This window comes from Schistocerca nitens, chromosome 1 (genome assembly GCF_023898315.1).
Source record: "Schistocerca nitens isolate TAMUIC-IGC-003100 chromosome 1, iqSchNite1.1, whole genome shotgun sequence".
In the NCBI taxonomy this organism is placed as follows: domain Eukaryota; kingdom Metazoa; phylum Arthropoda; class Insecta; order Orthoptera; family Acrididae; genus Schistocerca; species Schistocerca nitens.
Window position 1 is genome coordinate 1,026,582,128 of NC_064614.1, and position 24,091 is coordinate 1,026,606,218.

Genomic DNA, 24,091 nt, shown 5'->3' on the forward strand with positions numbered 1-24,091 from the left:
AAGAACGAAAGTCGACCTTAAATTTTTGTTAACTGTTTGAGGTGCAACATGAAGTAATAATGTATTTGTTTCTTTGTTCCTTTAGTTTATTATTTCAAATTCATCATGAAGTTCTCTCAAACTATCCATCCTTTTATCTTTGATTTTATTTAAATTTTCTAACTGAGTTATTCTGTCTTCCATTTTATATTTTCCATGGTTTCTCTTAGATGGTAAAACTTCTTTGCATTCCCAATCTTGAAAATTTTCTGCGAAACGCATTTTAATCTCATAACTAAAGAATATAGACCAACTTCACTGATAAATTTTGTTGAATTTTCTACATATTTAGATAGGATCGGTTCAATCCTACCGAAATTTTCATGTCTTATAATATTTTTTCAAAAAATTGACTTTAATTGATTTTCTGTTTATTCACATCCTAAAATTCTGCAACTTGATTTGGACAAACCATGGATTATTCTTTTTATCACTAATCATTAACACGTGCTTATTACTATCTATAAGCTTCTTGTTGATTAGATCTAGAGTCGACTCCATTTAAGAGAAAATATTTTATTAGAATTTTTGTTTACATTTTATTTTATTATTCTCACTCATATTAAGATATGGCTCTGAGCACTATGGGACTCAACATCTATGCTCATCAGTCCCCTAGAACTTAGAACTACTTAAACCTAACTAACCTAAGGACAGCACACAACACGCAGCCATCACGAGGCAGAGAAAATTCCTGACCCCGCCGGGAATCGAACCCGGGATTTTAAGATATTTTTGTGTATTCTACTGATAACGTCATAAATATTAAACTTTTCCTAAGTAAGATTAAATCGAATTAATCTACAATTCTGTTGCTCTTTTATAAATTGCTGCCTTTTAATTCCTTCTGTTGTATTTTTATTTTGATTATCATTTTCATCTTATTCATCTGCAGGTCTGTATTCTGAAAATCCAGTACTTTGCAACAGAAAATTGTGTTTCAGATTTTTCAATCTTGAAACAGTTAATTATAATTCCGATAAATTATTTTTCCATTGACCATGACATTAAATTTATTGTGAAATCAAAATCATTAATGAAGTTTTCTGTTTCTCTTTTAGAAATAACTGTTCTATGTCTCTGTGACAACCTAGTTAAACCAATTTTGTTACTGATACAGTATGAGGATGCACATACTTAACAATACTTTAGATAGTTTTCAACTAACTATAATTTTTCTTACCTTTAACATTCACATTATTAAAAACTGCATCTTTCTTTTTTTTGGCAATTACCTTAGCAATATCCTTCACTTTGGACCATAGATTATTATTTTCAGCAAATATAGTTTACACATGATTATCACATGAAAGCATATTTGATGATACTTTTCGGTGCTGCCATTTACTGATAATATTTTTAATACAAAAATGTAAACTCAAATATTTGTCTTGTAGATTTATTACATGGTTAAATTTTCAGGTATCTGAAAGCTTTCTGAAAAAATTTCATTTCTTTACAAATCTAATAAAAATTATTTCTAATAAACAGTAAATAGTCTTAAATTCAGCAAACTGAAAGTTAGAGCAAAGTAATTAGGACTTAGACATTCTTCTAAAATGAGAATACAATAACTTCTTGATCTTATTAGTAACCATTATATTGATGAAGAATTGATTAATAATATTAACAATCATTTATGAGTTCTTGGCAGTGCATTGAAGTGAATGAATTAAAAACTAAACAACAACAACATATTGAGATGATTCATGTTATGTGTAAAATATTATATTTTAAACAGTTATTGACTTGTATTTAACAAATGAAACATGTGATGAAATTGTTGTTGATTATATGAGATAGTTAAATCTATACTGTGAATCTGAATGAAAACATCTAATACCAAAGCTTAACAAATTATCTGAAAACTTTGAGAGAGAATTTCAAGGTAAATTTGATTGGATATATATACTGAATTATCAAATGTTAACAGAATATTTTATAAGGAATGTCAAGACATAGTAAGTTGGGATTATTTTTCGTATAAACAAGTATTGTCTGAAGATTTCATGAGAGAATTTCAAGGTAAATTAAATTGTGGTGTGAATATCAGATGAAAAAACGATATCTGAACATTTTTAATAGATTTAAAAGAAAAAGTACATTGGAAAATAGTTTGAAGAAATCACAATCTATCAGAATCACTCTTAGGAAAATTTATTAAATCTTATGAAATACTGATAGAACAATCTAAAACACATGAATGTCCTATACGCTTAACTAATGAAAATCAACAATTAAAAAAACAAGCTGTAATCATATTTTCATAAAGAGTGTAAACATGAATGCATAAAAAACAAATTAAATGTCTAATGTAATTAAAAGAATTAACGAAAAGTCTATTACAAAACACATTGATGATGATTTATTAATTCTTGATTAAGCTTACAGTAATAATCATTATGATGTAGGAGAATAGATTAATCTTATAAGATTTTACTTTTCACAAATCTAATAAATTTTTTCCATATAAATAGAGCAGGTTCAACAACCAGCAGAGTTGTCTTGTGTCAAATCCAAATTTTGTAAATATCGTAATACTGAAAACTCAACTGATAAAATTACTTCACAGAAATACACAAATGATGGTTCCAGAATGATGTGTAGACAATGTGTAAATGAATATCAGGTAAAAAAATACAACAATAATCGTATTCCTTGTGTATGTGGAAAAATAATTCTAAATATTGTTGTAAAAATCATTTATAACGAATTTCGAGTGGAGATCATTCAAAAATATTATTAATGGAATGTGTCTCCATCATATTCATCGAAACGTTGCTATGAGACGACGATGCCACTTGGCTGACAACCAGTGAAGACTTCATATATTATGAAAATTGTAGAATATAATCTAAGAATACATTGTGGATTCAAAATAATTTTCAGTCTTCTTTGTGAGTACCAAATGAAGACATGCAGAGATTTGTGGAATTTCAGTTCCAGACAGAAAACTATAAGTTCACAAATGAAAATTACGATTGATATATAAAATGTTTTATCAAGAATCGTCTATTTTCAAGCTTGCAAATTAGTGTGGATATTTAATAGAATCATTGGTTTACAAAGAAAAGAGATATATTTCATTGAGAGGATCAATGTACATCAAAATACCAGATAAAATAAAAAAATAATGTATTAATATGAAAAATAAAGATCAAAAGTGTTTTCTGTTAGGTATAAAATCTGCTTTACATCCTGTAGATAAAATTCCAGAAAGAGTTACGAAATATAAAATCGTCGGTTTTGTCTCGATTAGAAATCTGAAAAATTTTTCATGTTCCAAAAATTGAAGAGAAAATTCATCTATCAATTAATATTTATTCATTTCATGAAAAATATTAAGTGTATCCATTAAAAATTATGAAAAGTAAGAAAGGGAAATACATAAAGCTATTTCAATGAAGGAAAAGTTTCACATTATTATTCTATAAAAAATTTAGGTAGGCTTGTTTTGAATCAAATTAATAAATATGAAGAGGTAAAATTTATTTGTGATTTGTGTTTACTACATTTCACTAGTAAACAAAACTTAGATAATCACACATGAAGCTATTTAGGTAACAAACCATTAAAGGTAGAAATGCCAGGGAAAGTATGCTACATAAGTTTTGGGAATTATCAACATATGCAGAAAGTTCCATTCATAATTCATACTAATTCTGAAAGTTTACTACTGAAGATGGTAAAATTGATGTACAATGAAATATCAGAACAAGAACCAAGTGGATTCTGTTATTATATTAAATATGTAAATGGACCTTATAAATATCCTGTTGTTTACACAGAACCAAATTGTCATAAATAATTTAATGTATGTCTAAAAAAGATAGTTGAAATGTAAGAATTTAACTCCTGAAGAACAATCAAGATAGGTGAGATCAAAGAAATGTACATTGTATAATGGTCATTATTCACTGAGAATTCGAAGTTTCATTGTCATGATCATTTGACTGGAAAACATACAACTCCATTAAATACAAAACGTTATTTACAGTTAAAACATCCGAGTTTTGTGCCAATTTATTTAGATAGTTTATCATGATATGATTTGCAGTTGTTTGTGTAATAAGTTGGTCTTGATAGACATAAGTAGGTTAATACCAAACAACAGATAGATGTATTAGTTTTTGTAAGAGAACAGAAAATTTTAAAACGAGGTTTTTTGATACTTCTAATGTTATAGCTTCTTCACTTGATAACCTTTCATCAAATTTAGATAGAGATCGAATGAAAAACATTAGAAAATTCATCCCCATAAGGGTTATTCGATTTAGTGATCAAAAAAGATGCATATCCATATGATTATGTGGATTCTTGGAAGAAATTTGAAGAGATACAGTTCCAACAAAGTATGAATTTCACAGTAAACTGCATGACTGTGAAGTAAGTGATAAAGATTAGAAACATTTGAGAATAGTTTGAAAAAAATTAATACTAAAAATCTAGGAGAATATCATGATCTATATTTTAAAACTGATCTATTGCTGTATGATTTACTTGAAAATTATACAAAAACATATATGAAATGTATGATCTTGACACAGGTTTATCTTGGGTTTCAATGTTAAAAATGACAGAACAACCACTTGATTTATTAGATGATTATGATATAATTTTAATGGTTGAAAAAGTAATATAAGGAGGAATATCGAAGTGTTGTAAGAGATATTTTGAAGCAAACAATAAATGTATGAAAGAATTTAATAGTAAATGAATATCAAATTATCTAGAATATTTTGATGCATATAATTTACGTTGTTGTGCTGTGAGTCAGTATTTATCTTATGGAGAATTTGAATGGAATAATCCAGACTCTTTTGATAGTACAAAAATAACTGAAATTTCAGATACTGACAAAAATGAGATATATTTTTGAAACCTTTTATTAAAAAATGTTAAGTTTTATTTTCGTACGTTCATCTTTTAATAAAACATTAAATTTTATCATTTGTTGTTCTTTTGTATAAAAAATCATTTTTGAAAAATGGTGAACATGATATTAAAAAATATTCATTTTATAAAAATTAGATTATTGTAATTAGATTCAGTAGGTTTTTAATAAGTTTTCATTTTCTAGCAAAGGAACGAGTGAAACCACTGGGTGAGCTAGCAACTGGGAAGTGAGCCAGAACCTTCTGAATCTAGCTACTACCGATGAACACTGGCTAAGTGAGGAGCAAATGTAGTTCTTCATTTCACCTTGCTTCAGTCTACTTACTGGATAATATGTGCAAGACCCGAATTTTGGAAGCACTTTAATTTATATTAATAATAGCTTAGATCTGCAATGTAAAGTACTGATGAAACTCATGTCAGAAATATTTATCAACCTACTGCTATAACACTGCCACTCTTAAATGTATTATTGCATGATTGTGTTGTACCCCAGATATTAGAATTGAATTGTTCTTAAATTTAAAAAAATACACTAAGTATAGAATTTTTATCTTTGGTAATATCAACAATCAGAACAAGCTCTTCAAAACATCTCAAATTTCCTAATATGATAATGTCACATGACAGATTCTGTTCTAATGATAACACAACACATTACTCCTATATCGGTAATGTCATAACCAGTTATGATAAATATAATTTTGAGGTAGAGGTTTTTGATACTCACTTCTTACTTGACCATAATGGCGTCTTAATAAAGGCTGTAGTTAATAATATTAATCCTGTTTGCATGTAGACTGAACAGATCAGGAGAATTATTGTTAATGTTGCTGACCACAGGACCAATTTACAAATGAAACTGCATGTGGTACTCTCTGAATGGTTTAATATTGATGATTCATTTAGCACAGTTATTACTGTATTTTCTGATAGACTTAAACAATGATTACCAACGAAGTTAGAAGTCAGAGTTTCAGCCATAAAGCCTTTACAACCATCTGTATGTAAATGGTTCACACCTAAATTACAAAAACGCAGATCTTGAGTCATGATTTATTATGATAATTCAAAAAACTGTCATACAGATAAAATTTACTACATAACAATAAAACGTAAATACAGGGCAGAGATTAGATGTGCCAAATGTTGAGCAATGGATGAATATATTAGTACTTCCCATAATAAGTGCAAAGCTGCCATGAAGGCTGAAATAGCCTAAGTTAAAAACCATAAAAGTCTTCAGCTGATGTTGGTATTACATCCGATGAATATAATAATTTTTTTGTCATACCTGAAATGTAACTATCTCATGTTTAGATGTCTCTCAGTGTGAACAAAGCTTTCATATTACAAATATATTTCTGGGATAGTCACAAAAAGTATCAAAAATTAATAAATGGTCAACAGTTAAGGTCCAAGAAACCAAAAAATATGTAACAAAATTAAGCAATTCAAAAACTTAAGGTTTTTATGGTTTATCCAATTACATTGTTAAAAAGATAACAGACACAACAGCAGCCAGTCTGTGCATATTTATTAACTGCATGTTTGAAAAGGATTGTTCTCCAATCTGTCTAAAAGAAACAGTGAGTTTGCTCTTATACAAGAAGGGTCACAAGTCAAGCCAAGCCCTAACAATTTCTGTCCAATATCTCTTGTACCTGTATTGTCAAAAATAGTATAATACTTTATGCCTTTAGAAATTTCTAAACATTTTGCTTGTCACTGATTTTTGTCAGGATCTCAAAATGGATATAGGCCAGATCTGTCTACAGTTAACACAGTCGAATATCCTGTTTTATTTGTATTAAACTCATTAGAATCTAATTTATCTGCTCATGCTATACTTGGGAACCTTAGTAAGGCTTTTGACTTAGGGAATCACAAAATCTTTTTACAAAAGCTATAGCAGTATGGCATGAGAATAAAGAGCTTTCTCTCAATGAATCTTACTCAAATCAGGTGCACGAATTATCACCCAGACCTTTATTGGGAGTCTTGTCATTGATCACTTATGTAAATGATCTTCCAAGTGTGGTAAAATGCAAATCACTTTCTTTTTGTAGATGATACTACATTTATAATAGCAGGGAAAGAGATATATTAAAATAACTAAGTGAAGAACAATTAAGAGGAACTTATGACTGGTTTGTAATCCATGAGTCAAGAATCAATCCTTCTCTTCTGTCTATGGAACACTGAAACAAATAATAAATCAGCAGAGCTACTTGGTATTCACCTTGACTCAAGATTAATTTGGGAGACACCTATGAATTTTGTATTCACAAAACTATCAAGAGTCACTTTTTTATTGGTTAAACTTGGAACTTTAGTTAGTGATGATATTTTACTTGCTTCATATCATGCTTTCTTCCATACACATTAACATATGAAGTATCGCTTGGGGATAAGTCACCAGGTATGTGTAAAATCTTTATTTAGCAAGAATGGGCCACCAGGTGCATCTTAGGAATTTCTGAGAGTAGGGCTTCTTCTTATAGAGTGAATTTTAAAAATCTGAAAATACTGCTCTTACCATCATTATTTATAGTCAGTTATTTATTGAACTTAAAGGAAAAATAACACAAATGCACATCAATTCATCTGCATCGCCCAAGTCAGATAGAAAACATATACCTCCAACTAGGCTTCAGAAGAGCATTAACAGCTAAAAGTATTTAGGAGTTAAGTTTTTTAATTCATTGCCTCCATAGGCATATGATGTTCCATTATCTGCTTTTAAAAATGTTACAAAGAAATGGTTAAAAGATGAAGTTTTCTATAAACTATAAGAATTTATATATGCTGTAAATATAGCCTTAGTTACTAATATCTTATCTGTTATAATGTTAAAGTCATGAAGTTCATACGTGCAAATATTTTAATTAACATACTGCAGTTGATGTTCGATGTATAAAATGTCCATATATTTTCTACATACTTGCTCATATGCACTGGATGTAATATATACCTGTATGACAACATCAGCTGCATTGTAATAATTTAAAGAAGAAATAAAATGATTTGATTTGAAAATAAAACAAAATAAAATTAGGGGGCGCATAATATGCAATGCAGTTCTACATCATGCAACTACAACTGAAGCATCTACAACTTATAAATTTACACAATAGCTTTATTTTCTGTGTTTTTTAATGTACTGGACATCAACGTTAGTATTATAGCATACAATTTCTTTCCCTCTTTGCAGAGAAGAGCCACTCCAGGTTTCCTAGAAACAATAATTCTCACTGTATTTGCAAAACTACCTGACTGGCTGAAAGAGTTCCTAGCACAGTTAGTCATCACACTGGTGACAATTATATGGGGTTAAAAAGTGGATGATGTAATGTTGACTGGGAAATTGTACTGCAGTGGATGGAAAATGTGTGCAGACAGTGAAGCAAAGAATACAGTCAGTATTTGCATTAAAACACATGGAGATCATCTATCTTTGTATTATACGATTAACAACTGTATTAGTGCATATTTTATGAATTATTTGAACTACCTGTATTTATTTTTATTATATTTCTATTTTTATTTACTTGTGCAGTTCTTGAGGCAGTTGTTTTGTTATTCCTAAGATCCAAGTCGACATGAAATGAAGAGGTCTCTCTGAAATCAAAAGTCGAATAGAAATAAAAACACAGGAAGCACTATCCGGTCTGTCTTCAATCATTATGCTCAACAACATATATGTACAATCATTAAATCGTCATATATCATACTTACTTGAATTTATTTTCACCATATTTCCTCCAAGGAATGTTTTGTACAAATAAACCTGGAAATTTTACTGCTCTGGAGAAAAATCTCATTTCAGAATAATTTTATGTAGCTCTCTTTGTTGTCATATTAAGTAGCTTCCAATGAGCACTACCTAGCCTTTTATTCTTATCTCATATCTTCTTTCTAATTTCATTCATACCCTTAGCTTCAAGATTCGTCAGTAGCTCAGCATTTTAATGCTTTTATTTATTTCCTTTAGTTTCACCTGAATAAAGCAGGGTGCTTCAAAAATGTTGCTTCTGGTACTGCCTCAGTTTTAGGCCTCTAATTGTCACCAATATTATTTGTTTTGTTCATGGGGTAGACCTTGTAAGAGATAGCAGGATGACAGATATTGGAACAAGTGACTATAGCACCTAATCCTTGGAAAGAGATGATGATGATGATTAATGCTTGGTTTCCATGAGTCTTTGCAGAATCTACATGTCACCCATATTGTGTTATTTTGCTCCTAGGTAAATATCATCTTTTCGTCCAGTATATTGTCATCAATTGTTTTTCTTGGTTCCTGTTACCGTATCTTTTCTAAACCAGTGATTATCGATAGAAAATCTCATTCACAAGAACAAAATCGTATGTAACACTTAGCTGAAAAAAGGAGAGAAATTACACATTTATTTTTAGTATTTTACTTACTTAACTTTTACTCTAATATTAAAATTCAACAACAGTATTTAAAAATCATAACTTTGTCATAGTTTATTTAAGGCATTATTGTCTTTCTTTCAACTTCAGCTCTCAGTTCCTGTAAATATGAAGGGAAATGAGAATCATAAAGACTATCTTCAAAGTTTCTACTTACTACTATCATATTTGTTCTCTTTCTATAGTGATGTTATGTGTTAAAGTACGATAACATGTCATGTTGGAATTATTTTAAAGATGTCACAGAATACCAGAATTTTACCTCGAATTATTATCAAATTAAAGTAATAATAATTTTTATTAGTTGCTGTAAAATAATATGGAACTGATAATTAATATTTCTATGAAATTTCTAAAATTGTTGGAAGAAGTAACAAATGATGATTATTTAAGTTAGTCTGTTGAATCTATGAAAGTGCAGAACAACATTTAACTCTGGAGGACAGGCCTCTCCTACCAGTTCCTATACAATGCAGGATAGATTCCATGACAGGTGCACTTTCACATTGGCTCCCACTGAGTACCATTCTAATTGGATACTGGCGCTACAGTAACGTTTTTGTCCATAGAGATGTACCAACAATTGATTTCTAGGCTCACTTACAACATACCACGACTTTGCTTGGGTGTGGCCAAGCAAAAATTCCAGTTTTAGACGTATACCATGTCTTGCCCACAGCCAGTCTGTTTATTCACCATCTGCAGTTTGTAACAGTCAGTCACAAGGATGTTCCAAACATAATTCACGTGTACACTTTTAATGCATTTTGTGTCATAAACTGTGTTCATGTGATATCCACTGTGAAACATACTACCAGTTTCTCCTTGTGCAGGGTCTCAAACATTCAATGTCAGCAACACACTACTTCAATTTTACCCAGCACTGTGTGGCATTTCAAGCACTCTAGCAATATTTCAGAGGTTCCTTGACTAATTACTGCAGGACGATCTCCACTGTTCAAATTGTTTGGGCATCATAGTAACTGTAACAAATAAAAAAGAAAATATGGCGTTTCAGTCTTCGATCGCTATTCTTTATTCTCAATAACCGGTTTCGGGCTAGCTGCCCATCTTCAGATCTGTTAGACAATGTTAAAAATGTAATTAATAAGAGAGATACAGTTAGCGATAAAAATATCTTAGTTTACAAAAAGAAATTTTGGAACGTATTAAATGCCAACATACCATATGTTGTAGTTACAGAGTAACTTGTCCGTACAGAACACACAGTTCACTGTCATAAGTAAAGTAAATTTCAATCTGTTAAAACATTATATCGCAGTATTTAAGAGTAACCTGATTGGTAACAGTAAAAAGTGCCCTCTACCTATAACAATTGTGGATCTGTCATTATTTCGCCGTATATATTAATGGCGAATATTCTTTTTAATAAAACAATTTTTAAGGTAATAACATATGAATAATCATTTTGAGTGGACTATGAAACGAAAAATTTTTCATTAATTTAAAATTTTTTTTTATAGAGAAAAATAAAATATAATTAAAATGTAGATATTCTTCCGAAAATGTGCGTTTGCTCTTCTTTGTTTTTGATTGGTGGTGGAGTGGATTTCCCTACGTCAGAACGTATACAACGCCACGCCGAGTCGTCTTGCGCCGCGCCCAATTCACCTCGCCGCCGGTACGCTGAGGGCCGTTCCGCTGTAGCTGTTTCTTACTGGGGCGTGCTGTTGCATTCAAGAGGAAGCCTAAAACAGGTCTTTAAAAATCTCATAATAATTCCTGTGCATAAAATCACTTTGCTCATTAAGTAGTAGGTCTGGGGTTTTATTGTGATGTGCGTATATTTCAATCTCTTCGAGCACGTTGAGATAGAGACTTTTTGGAGCTTTATGTAGCACCTCCATTTGATCATTTATATTACTCACTTCATGTCTACTCTCTTTTACATGTGTTCCAAATGCTGTTCGATTGCTATGACTGCAATGTTCCCTGTATCGAATTTCAAAATTCCGCCCTGTTTGTCCTATATAATAACTGTCACATTCAGCACATTTAATCTTATACACTCCGGATTTATTGTATTTCATTTGTTTCGTCGTTGCTGGTTTATGTCTTAATCTGTGTGCCATTTGCCCTTGGTTCTGAAATGCCACTGCGATGTTTATTGGAAAGCATTTAGCAATTCTTTCCGACACACGCCCTTTGTATGTCAGGGTGACAAACTTCTTCTTAACTTTAATTTTCCTAGAATCGCTACTGATGCCTGCGGATCTGTTTTTGATTTTGTTAAACATACGTGTAACATTTTGTGTCCTGTATCCGTTAGCTGCTGCTACTTGCTTAATAATATCCAGTTCTTTCTGCAACTCATCTTCATGTAGTGGCAATCTGAGGGCTCTGTTGCACATTGCATACAAGTACGCTCTTTTATGCTGTGCCGGGTGGTGCGACGTCGCTACTATGATGTTGTCGGAGCAAGTGTCTTTTCTATAGACGCCGAAAACGTGCCTGCCTCCCTCCTTTCTGACAGTCAAATCTAAATAGTTAATCGCCCCATTGTTTTCCATTTCTAGTGTGAATTGGATTTTTGGATGCTGCTCGTTTAAAACTTTAGTCATTTCCTCTACGTCTTCTTTTTCCCCTTTGAATAATAAAATAGTGTCGTCAACATACCGTCTGTAATAAATTAACTTCTCCTTAATTTCTGGAAAAGAGCTAAAAACTTTGTTCTCAAAGTCATTCATAAAAATTTCAGCTAAACTTTGTGTTCTGTACGGACAAGTTACTCTGTAACTACAACATATGGTATGTTGGCATTTAATACGTTCCAAAATTTCTTTTTGTAAACTAAGATATTTTTATCGCTAACTCTATCTCTCTTATTAATTACATTTTTAACATTGTCTAACAGATCTGAAAATGGGCAGCTAGCCCGAAACCGGTTATTGAGAATAAAGAATAACGATCGAAGACTGAAACGACATTTTTTTGCTTAATGAACGATCGCGGACCTCCCAGTGAGACAACCATGTCTTGTTTTGAAATAAAAAAGACCATTTACATAACTGCTGGTGAGTGTAATGGTGCTGCGGCAAACAGTCCACTGCTGCAACCTGTAAAAGTGCTTATTTATACACAGAAAATTTAATTAGGGCATATTATTTGAAAAGATGGAGCAGGATCAAGAGAATGTCACGTACAAGCCATACAGAAACTCTATGTGCAAAATTACTTAGGACTGGTTATCCTCTAGCTTGGTCATACTGAATACAACCTTCCTACAGAACAAGCATATCATCATGGGATGTCTGCATCTAACATGAATTTATTGCAATTCTAATTATGTGTCCATTAGATGGACATACATCACTTTTTGTGTCATAACAATTATCTTTTGTTTTGGTTTTGTACTTCCTTTTTGTGTACTTAATACCTAGACCTCTGTCTACGCTTTATTTTGATGCTGTGTCATGCATGATTCATGGACATCGACTGCGAAGTAGATAACAGATATGCCTCATATTATTTGTGAAGCAATGCTTGATTTACGATGTACTACTCTTTTTGTCATTTACTAAGACCAGGATTGTTATACAGCACCAAGACCTGAGACTACATTGTGGATTGACCTCATGACTAATTTCTACATAATGAATCAAAGGTTGGCTTGTTATTTTCTTATTATCTTAATTGTCAACAAAAGCAATGTACTGTTTTAGAGTCATAATTATATATGCTACTCCTATTGTATTTCGTATTCGAGAGGTAGTACCTATAGCTCAGTCTGCATTTTATTTGACATGATGGGTACACTATACATGACCAATTGACTTTTTTTTACCTAATATATGCATCAAATTCCCTGTGTATTAGATCTACAACTTTTCTTCTACCATTTTGCAATCGATACTCGACCCCATATTTCAAAACCTGTCAAAACTTACGAGTACTTGGAAACATTGAAATAGGAAGTCATGCCCAATCAGCCGTATTCCCTTTTTTATCAATGTCACACGGCCTCACTGTGCAAAATTGGTTCGATACATGGATCTCCTCAAAAAACTGCCAGTTCTTCTACTGTGGGATGCATATGCAGCCTGAAAAATGGGAGAAATTAAAGCCAGTGATGGCCAGTACTATGAATCGTGAAGTTTCTGTAAGTTTTTCATAATAAAGCTTCAAATTTGTAAAAAAGTGGCGGAAGTAAAGTTATAGACTTCATATATTTTATCTATAATCAGTGCACTTGTAACATTGCAACTGTGTTATGTAGTAATATATAAATATAACCTCCTTTATTTTTAATTTTACTTAGATTTGATAATGATAGTAATAGCAATAACTACAGGCTTCATCAAAATTAAAAGTTTAGAGTCATTATTGAAATAACTGCGTGCTAGAGCAGTATTGATCAATGCAAGCGAAAGTTCCTTTACATGTTACTTTTTTGTGTTGTAACTGTGTTAAACTACCAAGTGCTTGAGATATATTCCTGGAGTTCTAGATGACTAACGTGAGTAAAGATTTTCTTTGAGCGAGTATGTGAATTGTGAGAAAATCATATTTAATGTGAGTAATGGAAGTATCATACAGGCACATAAAGGAATACGTTCGCCAGATACCGCTGTCTTTCGTGTACTCTCGCCTTAAGCGATAGGTGCCAAACAGAACTGTAACGATCAACCCTTGTTATTGTAACTGCTGTTTCTTAGAGGATAAAGTGCCTCTGAGTCACATTTGAAGGTTAATGCTGTTTATTTTGATTCGTGGCTAACCAACACTACTTCCCAGACCACCACAATATAACTATGATTTGGATAATTACACTGTGTACTTATGAGAGCGGATTAGTAGGGCTATCCTTGAGTACTACTAGATCGTGAATTATCGGAGTTTGTGGCACTCACAGCATTTCACGAACGTGAGATGGACACTGGTACACTGCTCACCCCAGTAAATGAAGAGAGTTGCATTTTCACTCAAGTAACAGGTAATTGACATCAACTGATCTGATTCAAACACGTCTGCGTTTAGGTTTTTAAATCAGAATTTGCATGCTACCAATTACATAGATGGTTATGTGGGATTGATTAACACATTTTATAATCTTCTGTCGAGCCTGCTGTTCCATGCCATACTTTAATTACAATTGAATCAGTTATCATGAAAAGGTCATGAGTCCACTTTTTCACAAATTCAGATATCAGTATTTTTGCATTCTCCATCTGTAGGCACATATATGTGTTGAGAACGTCATGAGTTTCTGCCTTTAAAGCTAAGAAAATCGTTGCCACAATATTTAGTTGGTATAAAAGTGTCAAGAGTCCAGGACTCATGACGTTTCATTCTACATCTTCTCATTAGCATTATGTAACATTTTTTAAATCACCAGAAGTAGCCTACGGTTTATGTCCCTACATTAACAACAATCAGATTTTACCAGCACCGATTTAATGCTCTATTGTTGACACCGCATTGTACGACAAATCTTGTGTGGTTGTTGTCTAATCTTTCATTAGTTGCGGCAATTTAATCATAAAAAGGGCATGGACTCAAATAAAGAAGGTAACAGCCATAACAAGAGGAAAGGCATACAGCATTATGATAAATATAAACACTTCACAATAAAGAAGGCTAGATTACGAGGAGAAGCGTACATTAACTACAAAGGACAAAACATTCCTGCAACTGCAACGGGGAAAAATTGCAAGTAAGTATGAATTTAAAAACTAAATGTTGACTACATGTTTTGTATATGTATAGTAAAACATGAAGCCTGTTTCCCTTGTATATTCTAAACACTGTTTTCTTCTGTTGCAGTTATAAGCTTCGCCGTTTTGATGCCATTGATGAGATCGAGAGAGCCCAGATCTTAGAAATGTTCAAGGAATTCGGGAGCAAGGATGCACAAGACAGGTATCTACAAGGTCTTACGGAAGTTACAGAAATTTTCCGCAGACGCCCAAAGAAGGATAGTCCAAAAAGTAGGGAGAAGAACTTCATTTATCATGTTCAAGTTCAGGAAACGGAATACTGCTATGTAAAACTGCATTTATTAGTATTCATGGCCTGAAGAGTGACAGGAGGATTCGAAGATAAGGAAACCTACTGGTTTTAGGAAAATCTCCTATAGAAAACAGGAGTAAGAGCATGGGAAGCAGTGTCAGAGCTATAAAAGATGATGTTATTGATAAAATAAAGGAACACATTGAATCGTTCGAGGTAAAAGTTACTCACTGCGCAAACAGATATATTAAGTACTTGAAGGCCGGTTTGAATGTAAAGATCATGCATTCGCTATTTCTAAAGACGTTCCTTGATTTGGATGTAAAATATGGATTTTATTTCAAGTTTCTTCACGAAAATTATGATTACAGCTATGGTAGACCTCAAAAAGATGTTTGTAGTTACTGTGAGAAACTTAAAACTAAACTAAAAACCATTTTCCTTTGTGACTCAGCTAAAAGAGTGATTGTTGCCGAGTAAATTGTTCATATTCGAAGGACCAAAAAGTTTTATAAAAAGATAAAAGCTGTACAGGAAAAGTGCAAGCAAAACGACGATGTCGAAGGCATATGTATGGATTTTATGCAGAACGTACCACTACCCTGCATTCCAGTGCAGGAAGTGTTTTACCTACGTCAGCTCTGGGTTTTTACTTTCTGTATTTACGACCTTAAGACTGGTAAACCTCATTTCTTTGAATTCCATGAAGGAATAGCCAAAAATTGACTGAATGAGATTTGTAGTTTCTTGCTTGCTTTCTTCGAAGAACATTACTTTGGTAAAAATATTAAGGAGATGCACATTTTCTCTGGTGGTTGACCAGGAACAAAACCGTAACAATTCAGTACTTCGATTCCTAATGGCATTAGTAGGGCTCGGTATGTTTGAAAAAAATTTTCAATCCTTACCCATCGGGGGCACTCTTTCCTACCTTGTGATAGGGTGTTTGGGGGTATAAGAAGAAAGTTACGACAAACTGATACGAGTTCACACTGTGAAAGAATATATTGAACTTATTCTTCATTCTGCCAATAAAAAGATCTCATTCATTGTCAACTACCTTGAGGATAACAAAATTGTGAAGAACTATAAGGACTGATGGCCAGATCTTTTTAAACGGAATTCCAGAGTTTAGAAACAATGGGAAAAGGCAGTTCAATGAAAGTGAAGTTCAGTGTTTCACAGTACAATATGTTTGAGTATGACAGCCACAACCCAGGGGTATTAGTAGCCCAATCATTCATTGATGGACTGACTTAAGACATTCTTAGACTTTTAAAACCCCTAGCAAATATCAGACTCTCAACAACCTTAGCACGTGGAGAGAAATGTCCCATAAACAAAGTTAAGATAAACGACATAAAAAACTGGAACAGTACATTCCAGAGGAATGAATTATTGGACGTATCTCTTTCCTCCAACCTAAAATCTCAGGTAGGTATGTCAACAACATACAGTGAGGTGCCAAAGCCATTTGATAGCGTTCTGCTTCAATACAGATGGCCAAAGCATCACGTACAGAAGGTCTAAATAGGCATTGTAGTAGTGGAGCTGCCATTTGTACTTAGCTAATGCATGTGAAAAGGTTTACGACGTGATTATAGCGGTAGGATGAGAATTAACAGACCTCGAACGCAGAATGATAGTTGGAGCTAGACAAATGGAATATTCCATTGTGGAAATCATTAGGAAATTCCATATCCCGAGATCCACAGTGTCAAGAGTGTGCCGAGTATGTCAAATTTCAGGCATTACCTATTACTATGGACAACACAATGGCCGACGGCCTTCACTTGATGAACGAGAACAGCGGTGTTTGCTTAGAGTTATCAGTCCTAACAGACAAGCAACACTGCGTGAAATAACGGCAGAAAGCAAGTTCGCCGAACTTATCCGTCAGGACAGTGTGACGAAATTTGGCTTTAATGGGCAATGGGAGCAGACGACTGATGCGAGTGCCTTTGCTAACAACACGACATCGTCTGCAGTTCCTCTGGTCTCGTTACCTTATCGGATGGACCCCAGACGACTGGAAAACCGCTGCCTAGTCAGATGAGTCCCGATTTCACTTCGTAAGGGCTGTTGGTAGAGCCTAATTGTGGCACAGACCACATGAAGCCACGGACTCAAGTTGCCAACAAGGTACTGTGCAAGTTGGTAGTAGCTCCATGATGGTGTGGGCTGTGTTTGCACGGAATGGAATGGATCTTCTGATCCAACTGAACCGATCATTGACTGGATGAAGCTACTGGATGAAGCTACTTGGGGACCATTTGCAGCCATTCATGGACTTCATGTTCCCAAGATACATCATGTCACTGGGCCACAATTGTTAGCAATTGGTTTGAAGAGCATTCTGAACAATTCGAGCAAATGGTTTGGTCATCCACATCGCCCAACATAAATAGCATCGAACACTTATGGGTCATAATCGGAAGATCAATTCATGCACAAAATCCTGCACGGGCAACACTTTCACAATTATGGACGGCTATAGAGACAGCATGACTCAATAGGGAGGGGACTTCCAACGACTTGTTGAATCCATGCCACATTGGGTTACTGCACTATGCCGGGAAAAAGGAGGTCTGACAAGATATTAAAGGTATCTCATGAGTTTTGTCACCTCATTGCAAAAAATGGTTCAAATGGCTCTGAGCACTATGGGACTTAACTTCTGAGGTCATCAGTCCCCTAGAACTTAGAACTACTTAAACCTAACTAACCTAAGGACATCACACACATCCATGCCCGAGGCAGGATTCGAACCTGCTACCGTAGCGGTCGCGCGATTCCAGACTGAAGCGCCTAGAACCGCACGGCCACGTCGTCCGGCTCACCTCATTGCACTCTGCCCTTTTGTTATAAAGCTAACTATTAACGAAGAAAGTACAGTTATGTAATGACGGGCAAAAACTGGAACACACATCGGCGATGCGTGTCGCGGGGTTTGATTAAACGACTTTCTTAATGTTCCGTTAAAACAGACACGCCGTCTTCGACACCGTCCAAACAACGGGCCCGATTGTCATGTGGTGATTGCAGACTGCCTAGGGGTTAGTGGTTGGCACGCGACGCTGGACATAGCGTCGTAAGCGAAACACTGTACTTGCTACTTGCAAGAGAACTGACAACTCCAATTTCGTAAATTAACATTAACGACCGAGAAGTCTGCTATATCCTCGCCATTGCATACCGTCCTTCAATTCCGCCTAAAACCCGAGCGTAACGTAGCGAGAGATAGACAGAATCATGTTTAATAAAAATCACTAGCAATACTAATAATGCTGTAACAAACCTGGGTATTGTAACATTCATCATCTGCTTTGCAATGTGCCTAATTCCGTAGAGATCGAAAATATTTTGTACACCGCACTCTAGGCAACACGCTACGGTCGCAGGTTCGAATCCTGCCTCGGGCATGGATGTGTGTGATGTCCTTAGGTTAGTTAGGTTTAATTAGTTCTAAGTTCTAGGCGATTGATGACCTCATAAATTAAGTCGCATAGTGCTCAGAGCAATTTGAACCATTTTTGAAAAGTCAGGAGCGCCTGCGATGGTGTACTCAACGAAGAACCTGGGTACATGAATGATAAAACGTCATTTTTTTCGGATGAATCCAGGTTCTGTTTACAGCATCATGATGGTGGCATCCATGTTTGGCGACATCGAGGTGAACGCAGATTGGAAGCGTTTATTCGTCATCGCCATATTGGCGTATCACCCGGCTTGGTGGTATGGGGTGCCATTGGTTACACGTCTCGGTCACCTCTTGTTCGCATTGACGGCACTTTGAACAGTGGACGTTACATTTCAGATGTGTTACGAAAAATGTTCAAATGTGTGTGAAATCTTATGGGACTTAACTGCTAAGGTCATCAGTCCCTGAGCTTACACAATACAAGTTGCGCATAATGCAGCCTATTGTGCACAACGTCCCGTGGCTGCACGAAAGCATTATTCAACATGGTGGCGTCGCAGTCAGGATTCAAATGGCTCTGAGCACTATGCGACTTAACTTCTGAGGTCATCAGTCGCCTAGAACTTAGAACTACTTAAACCTAACTAACCTAAGGACATCACACACATGCATGCCCGAGACAGGATTCGAACCTGCGACCGTAGCGCAGCCTTTTGCGCACAGTTTTAGTTGTAGCACGACGTGCTGTGGCTGCACGAAAAGCATTATTCAACATAATGGTGTTGCTGTCAGGGTTTCTCCGACTCATCATCCGTAGGTAGCCGTCGTTCACAAATTTATAATATCCCTATATTCACATAATGCATTTGACATAGATCTCCCTGGGACAGCACTCATTTGATAAGGGCCAAGTACCTTCGGCAGTACCGACTTCATTCTAATATTTATGACTCGGGTGAATATTTTACAGTCGGAATTGAGTAGAGTTAGTGGTCGATAATCCTTCAGCTGAGTGCTACGTGCTTTTTTTTGGGGGGGGGGGGGGGGGGAGATCAGGACAATCAGTTATTCCGTTAACTGAGGTGGCATCTGCACGTCTCCCAATAATTCATTTCATATTTTGGGGAACTCTCGTCCTATGACGTTCTAGAAGTAAGCATAAAATTCTATGGGTAGGCCAGCTAAACCATCCGATTTCTTTATAGGTTGGTTGGTAGGTTTGTGGGATTGAAGGGACCAGACTACTAGAGCCGAGGAGAGCGGCGAAACTTCACAGTCAGTTACATTATCAATAAAGCCTTTCGTTACATATAGCATGTCCAGTCTGCTTGCCGAATTACTGAATACGTACGTGTAACCTCGGATTTGAGGCTACGAGTATCTATCACGTATGGTCCATTAGTTAACAACAAAAGTTGAAATTCGAGATTGATCTTCTGGACGCAATATGCAGTTAAAATCTCCACCCAAAATTGTGTGCAATCGAAAATGTGTTATTAATGCGACAATATCATCCCAGGACAGGTTACTCCTTCTCGTTTTCCGTTGATCCGGAGGGAGCATATACAAGGGTGAGTCAAATGAAAACCTTAAATACTTTTTTAAATATTAATTATTGCGCAGAAGTGGTACAAAGCTGTATCACTTTTCAACATAATCTTCCCCACGCTCAATGCAAGTCCTCCAGCTCTTACAAAGTGCATAAATTCCTTTAGAAAAAAATTCTTATTGTAGTCATCGCAACAACTCATGCACCGCGTGGCGTACCTCTTCATGAGAACGGAACTTCTTTCCTCCCACTGCGCCTTTGAGTGGTCCAAACATATGGAAATCATTTGGGGCAAGGTCTGATGAGTATGGTGGATGAGGAAGACACTCAAAATGCAGGTCTGTGATTGTCGCATCTGTTGTACGGGCAGTGTGCGGCCTTGCATTGTCATGTTGCAAAAGGACACCTGCTGATAGCAATCCACGTCGCTTTGATTTGATTGCAGGCCGCAGATGATCTTTTAGTAGATCTGTGTATGATGCACTGGTGACAGTGGTCCCTCTAGGCATGTAATGCTCCAAAATGATGCGTTTTTCGTCCCAAAAGAGAGTTAGCATAACCTTCCCTGCTGATGGTTCTGTTCGAAACTTCTTTGGTTTTGGTGATGAGGAATGGCGCCATTCCTTGCTCGCTCTCTTCGTTTCCGGTTGGTGGAAGTGAACCCAGGTTCGTCCCCAGTAACGATTCTTGCAAGTAAGCCATCACCTTCTCGTTCAAAGCGCCGAAGAAGTTCTTCGGAAGTATCAACACGTCGTTCTCTCATTTCAGGAGTCAGCTGCCGTGGCACCCATCTTGCAGGCACTTTGTGAAACTGGAGCACATCATGCACAATGTGGTGTGCTGACCCATGACTAATCTGTAAACATGCTGCAGTGTCAATCCGTGTCACTCGGCAGTTTTCCTTCATTATGTATTCAACTGCTGCAATGTTATGTGGGGGAGTCACAACTCGTTGTGCCTGAGCTGGACGAGGAGCATCTTCCACCTAAGTCACACCATTTGCGAACTACCTACTCCATTCGTAGACTTGCTGCTGTGACACACATGCATCAGCGTACTGAACCTTCACTCGTCGATGAATTTCGATGGGTTTCACACCTTCACTACGCAACCAAATAACAGAACGCTGTTCTTCCCTGGTGCAAGTCGCAAGTGGGGCAGCCATCTTTATACTCATACTGCGACGGTATGTGTGCATCTGCACTATGCTGTCACCTACAGGCCATTCTGCATGCTGTTTGTAGCACGCTTACCAACATACAGGATAACGACGCGAAATTTCGATTTGTTATTACAAATTCAAGGTTTTCATTTGACTCATACTCGTACATTAACAAGAAGTACATCTTATATTTTTGCAGATTTTCCTCGTCCAGATTCAAGTATAGCTCGTGCTGTACAAGGTACGCCATGTTTGAACGATATTCCCGTTCCGTATTCATTGCATATTCAAGATTGCCTCATATTCGTACACATCCGCTATTTTCGTCGTAACTACCTTTTGTATCATCGCTGTGTCGATGTCGGCAGCGTATAAGTAGTCCTTCAGAGATTGTAACTTCACGTCAGAAACTATTCTGTTTACATAGAGCGTGGCAATTTTATACGTCTGTGTCATTCAGTAGTACTACCAATCACATTCAGTGTCATCAAACCACGCGGTCTCCTTATCAGGTCCACAGCGGTCAAACGTTTCCTCCGGTTTTTCAGTTAGAGGGGCCAGGTTCATACGTGCGCTCTCAATCGTGTTTCGGATGTCTGTGTTTCCGACGCCTGCCAGGTTATGCTTTCCGCCTTGATGTGTTTTGAGATTTTTTTGCTCCAGTACTTCAATATCTTCAGGGCTCTATTAACGTGTTTGTGGTTTAGGTTTTGCCGGCTGCTGTCTGAGGTTTTCTTTCTCAGTATTCTTCAAATCTTCTAAGAGGGTGGTGTTTCGAGTCAAATTGTCGCTTTCAGTAGAGAAATCGGTTCACTATGAGATTACTCATTCACAATTGGTTCTTGCATATGTCATTGTCAACAGCGGAGGAATCGGAGAATTTGCGGTGGTTCACAATATCTTTCGGGGTCTACTGTGTTGAAACCGTTACAGCTGTCACGATTTTCTTAGATTCGGATGATCTCGATTCCGTTGTGTCAGTGATGGCACTCTGGGCTTCTGCTTGGGTTACATAGTTGTCCGTGTAGGTAACTTTCTACTGTGTGAATGATGGATGTATGGAAGGCAGATGTAAGTCTGAAGTCTGTAAATAGTGGAAGTTTAATTTTAAATCTTGTACATAATCTGACTGTTCTTAACTGAGGATCATTGAAATGAATAATTTACTTTAACTTTTGACAATACTTGGTTGTAATAGCCAAGAAACTAGCAAATGTCTGAATAATGGATTTAATGAAAGCAGATGTAAACATTAAACCTGTAAATATTAGAAGTTTAAATTTAATTCATGTACATAACTTAACTGATTATTGACTCAGGATCATTAAAATTAATGAAACTCAAGTTTTTCTAATTACACTTTTGTAATGGGTTTATCTGACATGTTCCACACCCAGGAGGATTCCCTCTTTTATGGGTCTATGGAATGAATAATTAATCTAATCTAACCTTCACATTAGGGCTTTGGATCAGGACTCGGCCGCGGGCAGCCATAGCGTTATGTCGCTGGCAACGCAGTCTCGGCGCCTCGCCAGCCGGCAGCTGCGCCACTCGCCGCTGTAAACACTCAGCGCGGACGTGGCCTGCGGAGTTGCACGCCGCACACGTCCTCGGCTGGCCGTCGTATATAACGATGCCTCGGTAACCACAACCGCTGATTTAAAATGGTACATGCCTGTGCAAGTCGACCTTTAATCGTCTCACTCCGTTGAGCACTTGGAATTTACGTGCATGGGACCACCGTTCGGCAACATTACTAACAAGGGAACCTCCCCATCGCACCCCCCTCAGATTTAGTTATAAGTTGGCACAGGGATAGGCCTTGAAAAATTGAACACAGATCAATCGAGAAAACAGGAAGAAGTTGTGTGGAACTATCAAAAAAATAAGCAAAATATACAAACTGAGTAGTCCATGCGCAACGTAAGCAACATCAAGGTGAGTCTAAGCTAATGAGTGCCATGGTCCCGTGGTTAGCGTGAGCAGCTGCGGAACGAGAGGTCCTTGGTTCAAGCCTTCTCTCGAGTGAAAAATTTAATTTTTTATTTTCAGACAATTATCAAAGTTCAGACACTCACACATAATCAAATTCACTCTCCAAAATTCCAGGACATGTTCAGATTTGCTTGGACATATGCAGGATTTGACGGTCTACACACGGAAACATTTGAAAACGTAAAAAACATATGTTTTGACAGAGCACAGGGAAAACTGTGCGACTGTGAAACTGTTGCATTCATTTGTTGCAGTTTATGTGACAAACTGTTGTGTCTAGCTCCTACAGCATAGACACAATGAGGTAGCTAGGTGCACGCTAAACTAACGCAGACGGGCGTGAAGTCTGAAACAGGATACTGGATGAAAACTATAAAGAAAAGAAGGGAGCTTCTTTTATACTTAACTTTAATGAATCCTTGGAATACATCTCTCTTGAATAGTAGTAAGCTATGAGCACTGATACAAATGGCGCCTTGCTAGGTAGTAGCTATGGACTAAGCTGAAGGCTATTCTATCTGTCTCTCGGCAAATGAGAGGAAGACTTGGTGGGTCTAGTCGCAAGCAATGTCGTCCGTACAACTGGGGCGAGGTCTAGTCCGTGTCTTGTGACCTGCCA

At 35.9% G+C, this 24,091-nt stretch overlaps 1 protein-coding gene across 1 annotated transcript in view; it reads left to right on the forward strand.

Annotated features, from left to right (window-relative positions):
* The window catches only part of LOC126196528 (estradiol 17-beta-dehydrogenase 2-like), a 115,100-nt gene extending 91,988 nt beyond the window's left edge, over positions 1-23,112 (forward strand). Inside the window, exons 6-8 of the mRNA XM_049934572.1 lie at positions 14,859-15,049; positions 15,160-15,255; positions 22,938-23,112. Of these exons, the coding sequence (XP_049790529.1) occupies positions 14,859-15,049; positions 15,160-15,255; positions 22,938-23,040 (390 nt within the window). The 3' untranslated portion in view covers positions 23,041-23,112. The remainder of the gene's footprint in view (positions 1-14,858; positions 15,050-15,159; positions 15,256-22,937) is intronic.
* Positions 23,113-24,091: the final 979 nt, after the last annotated feature.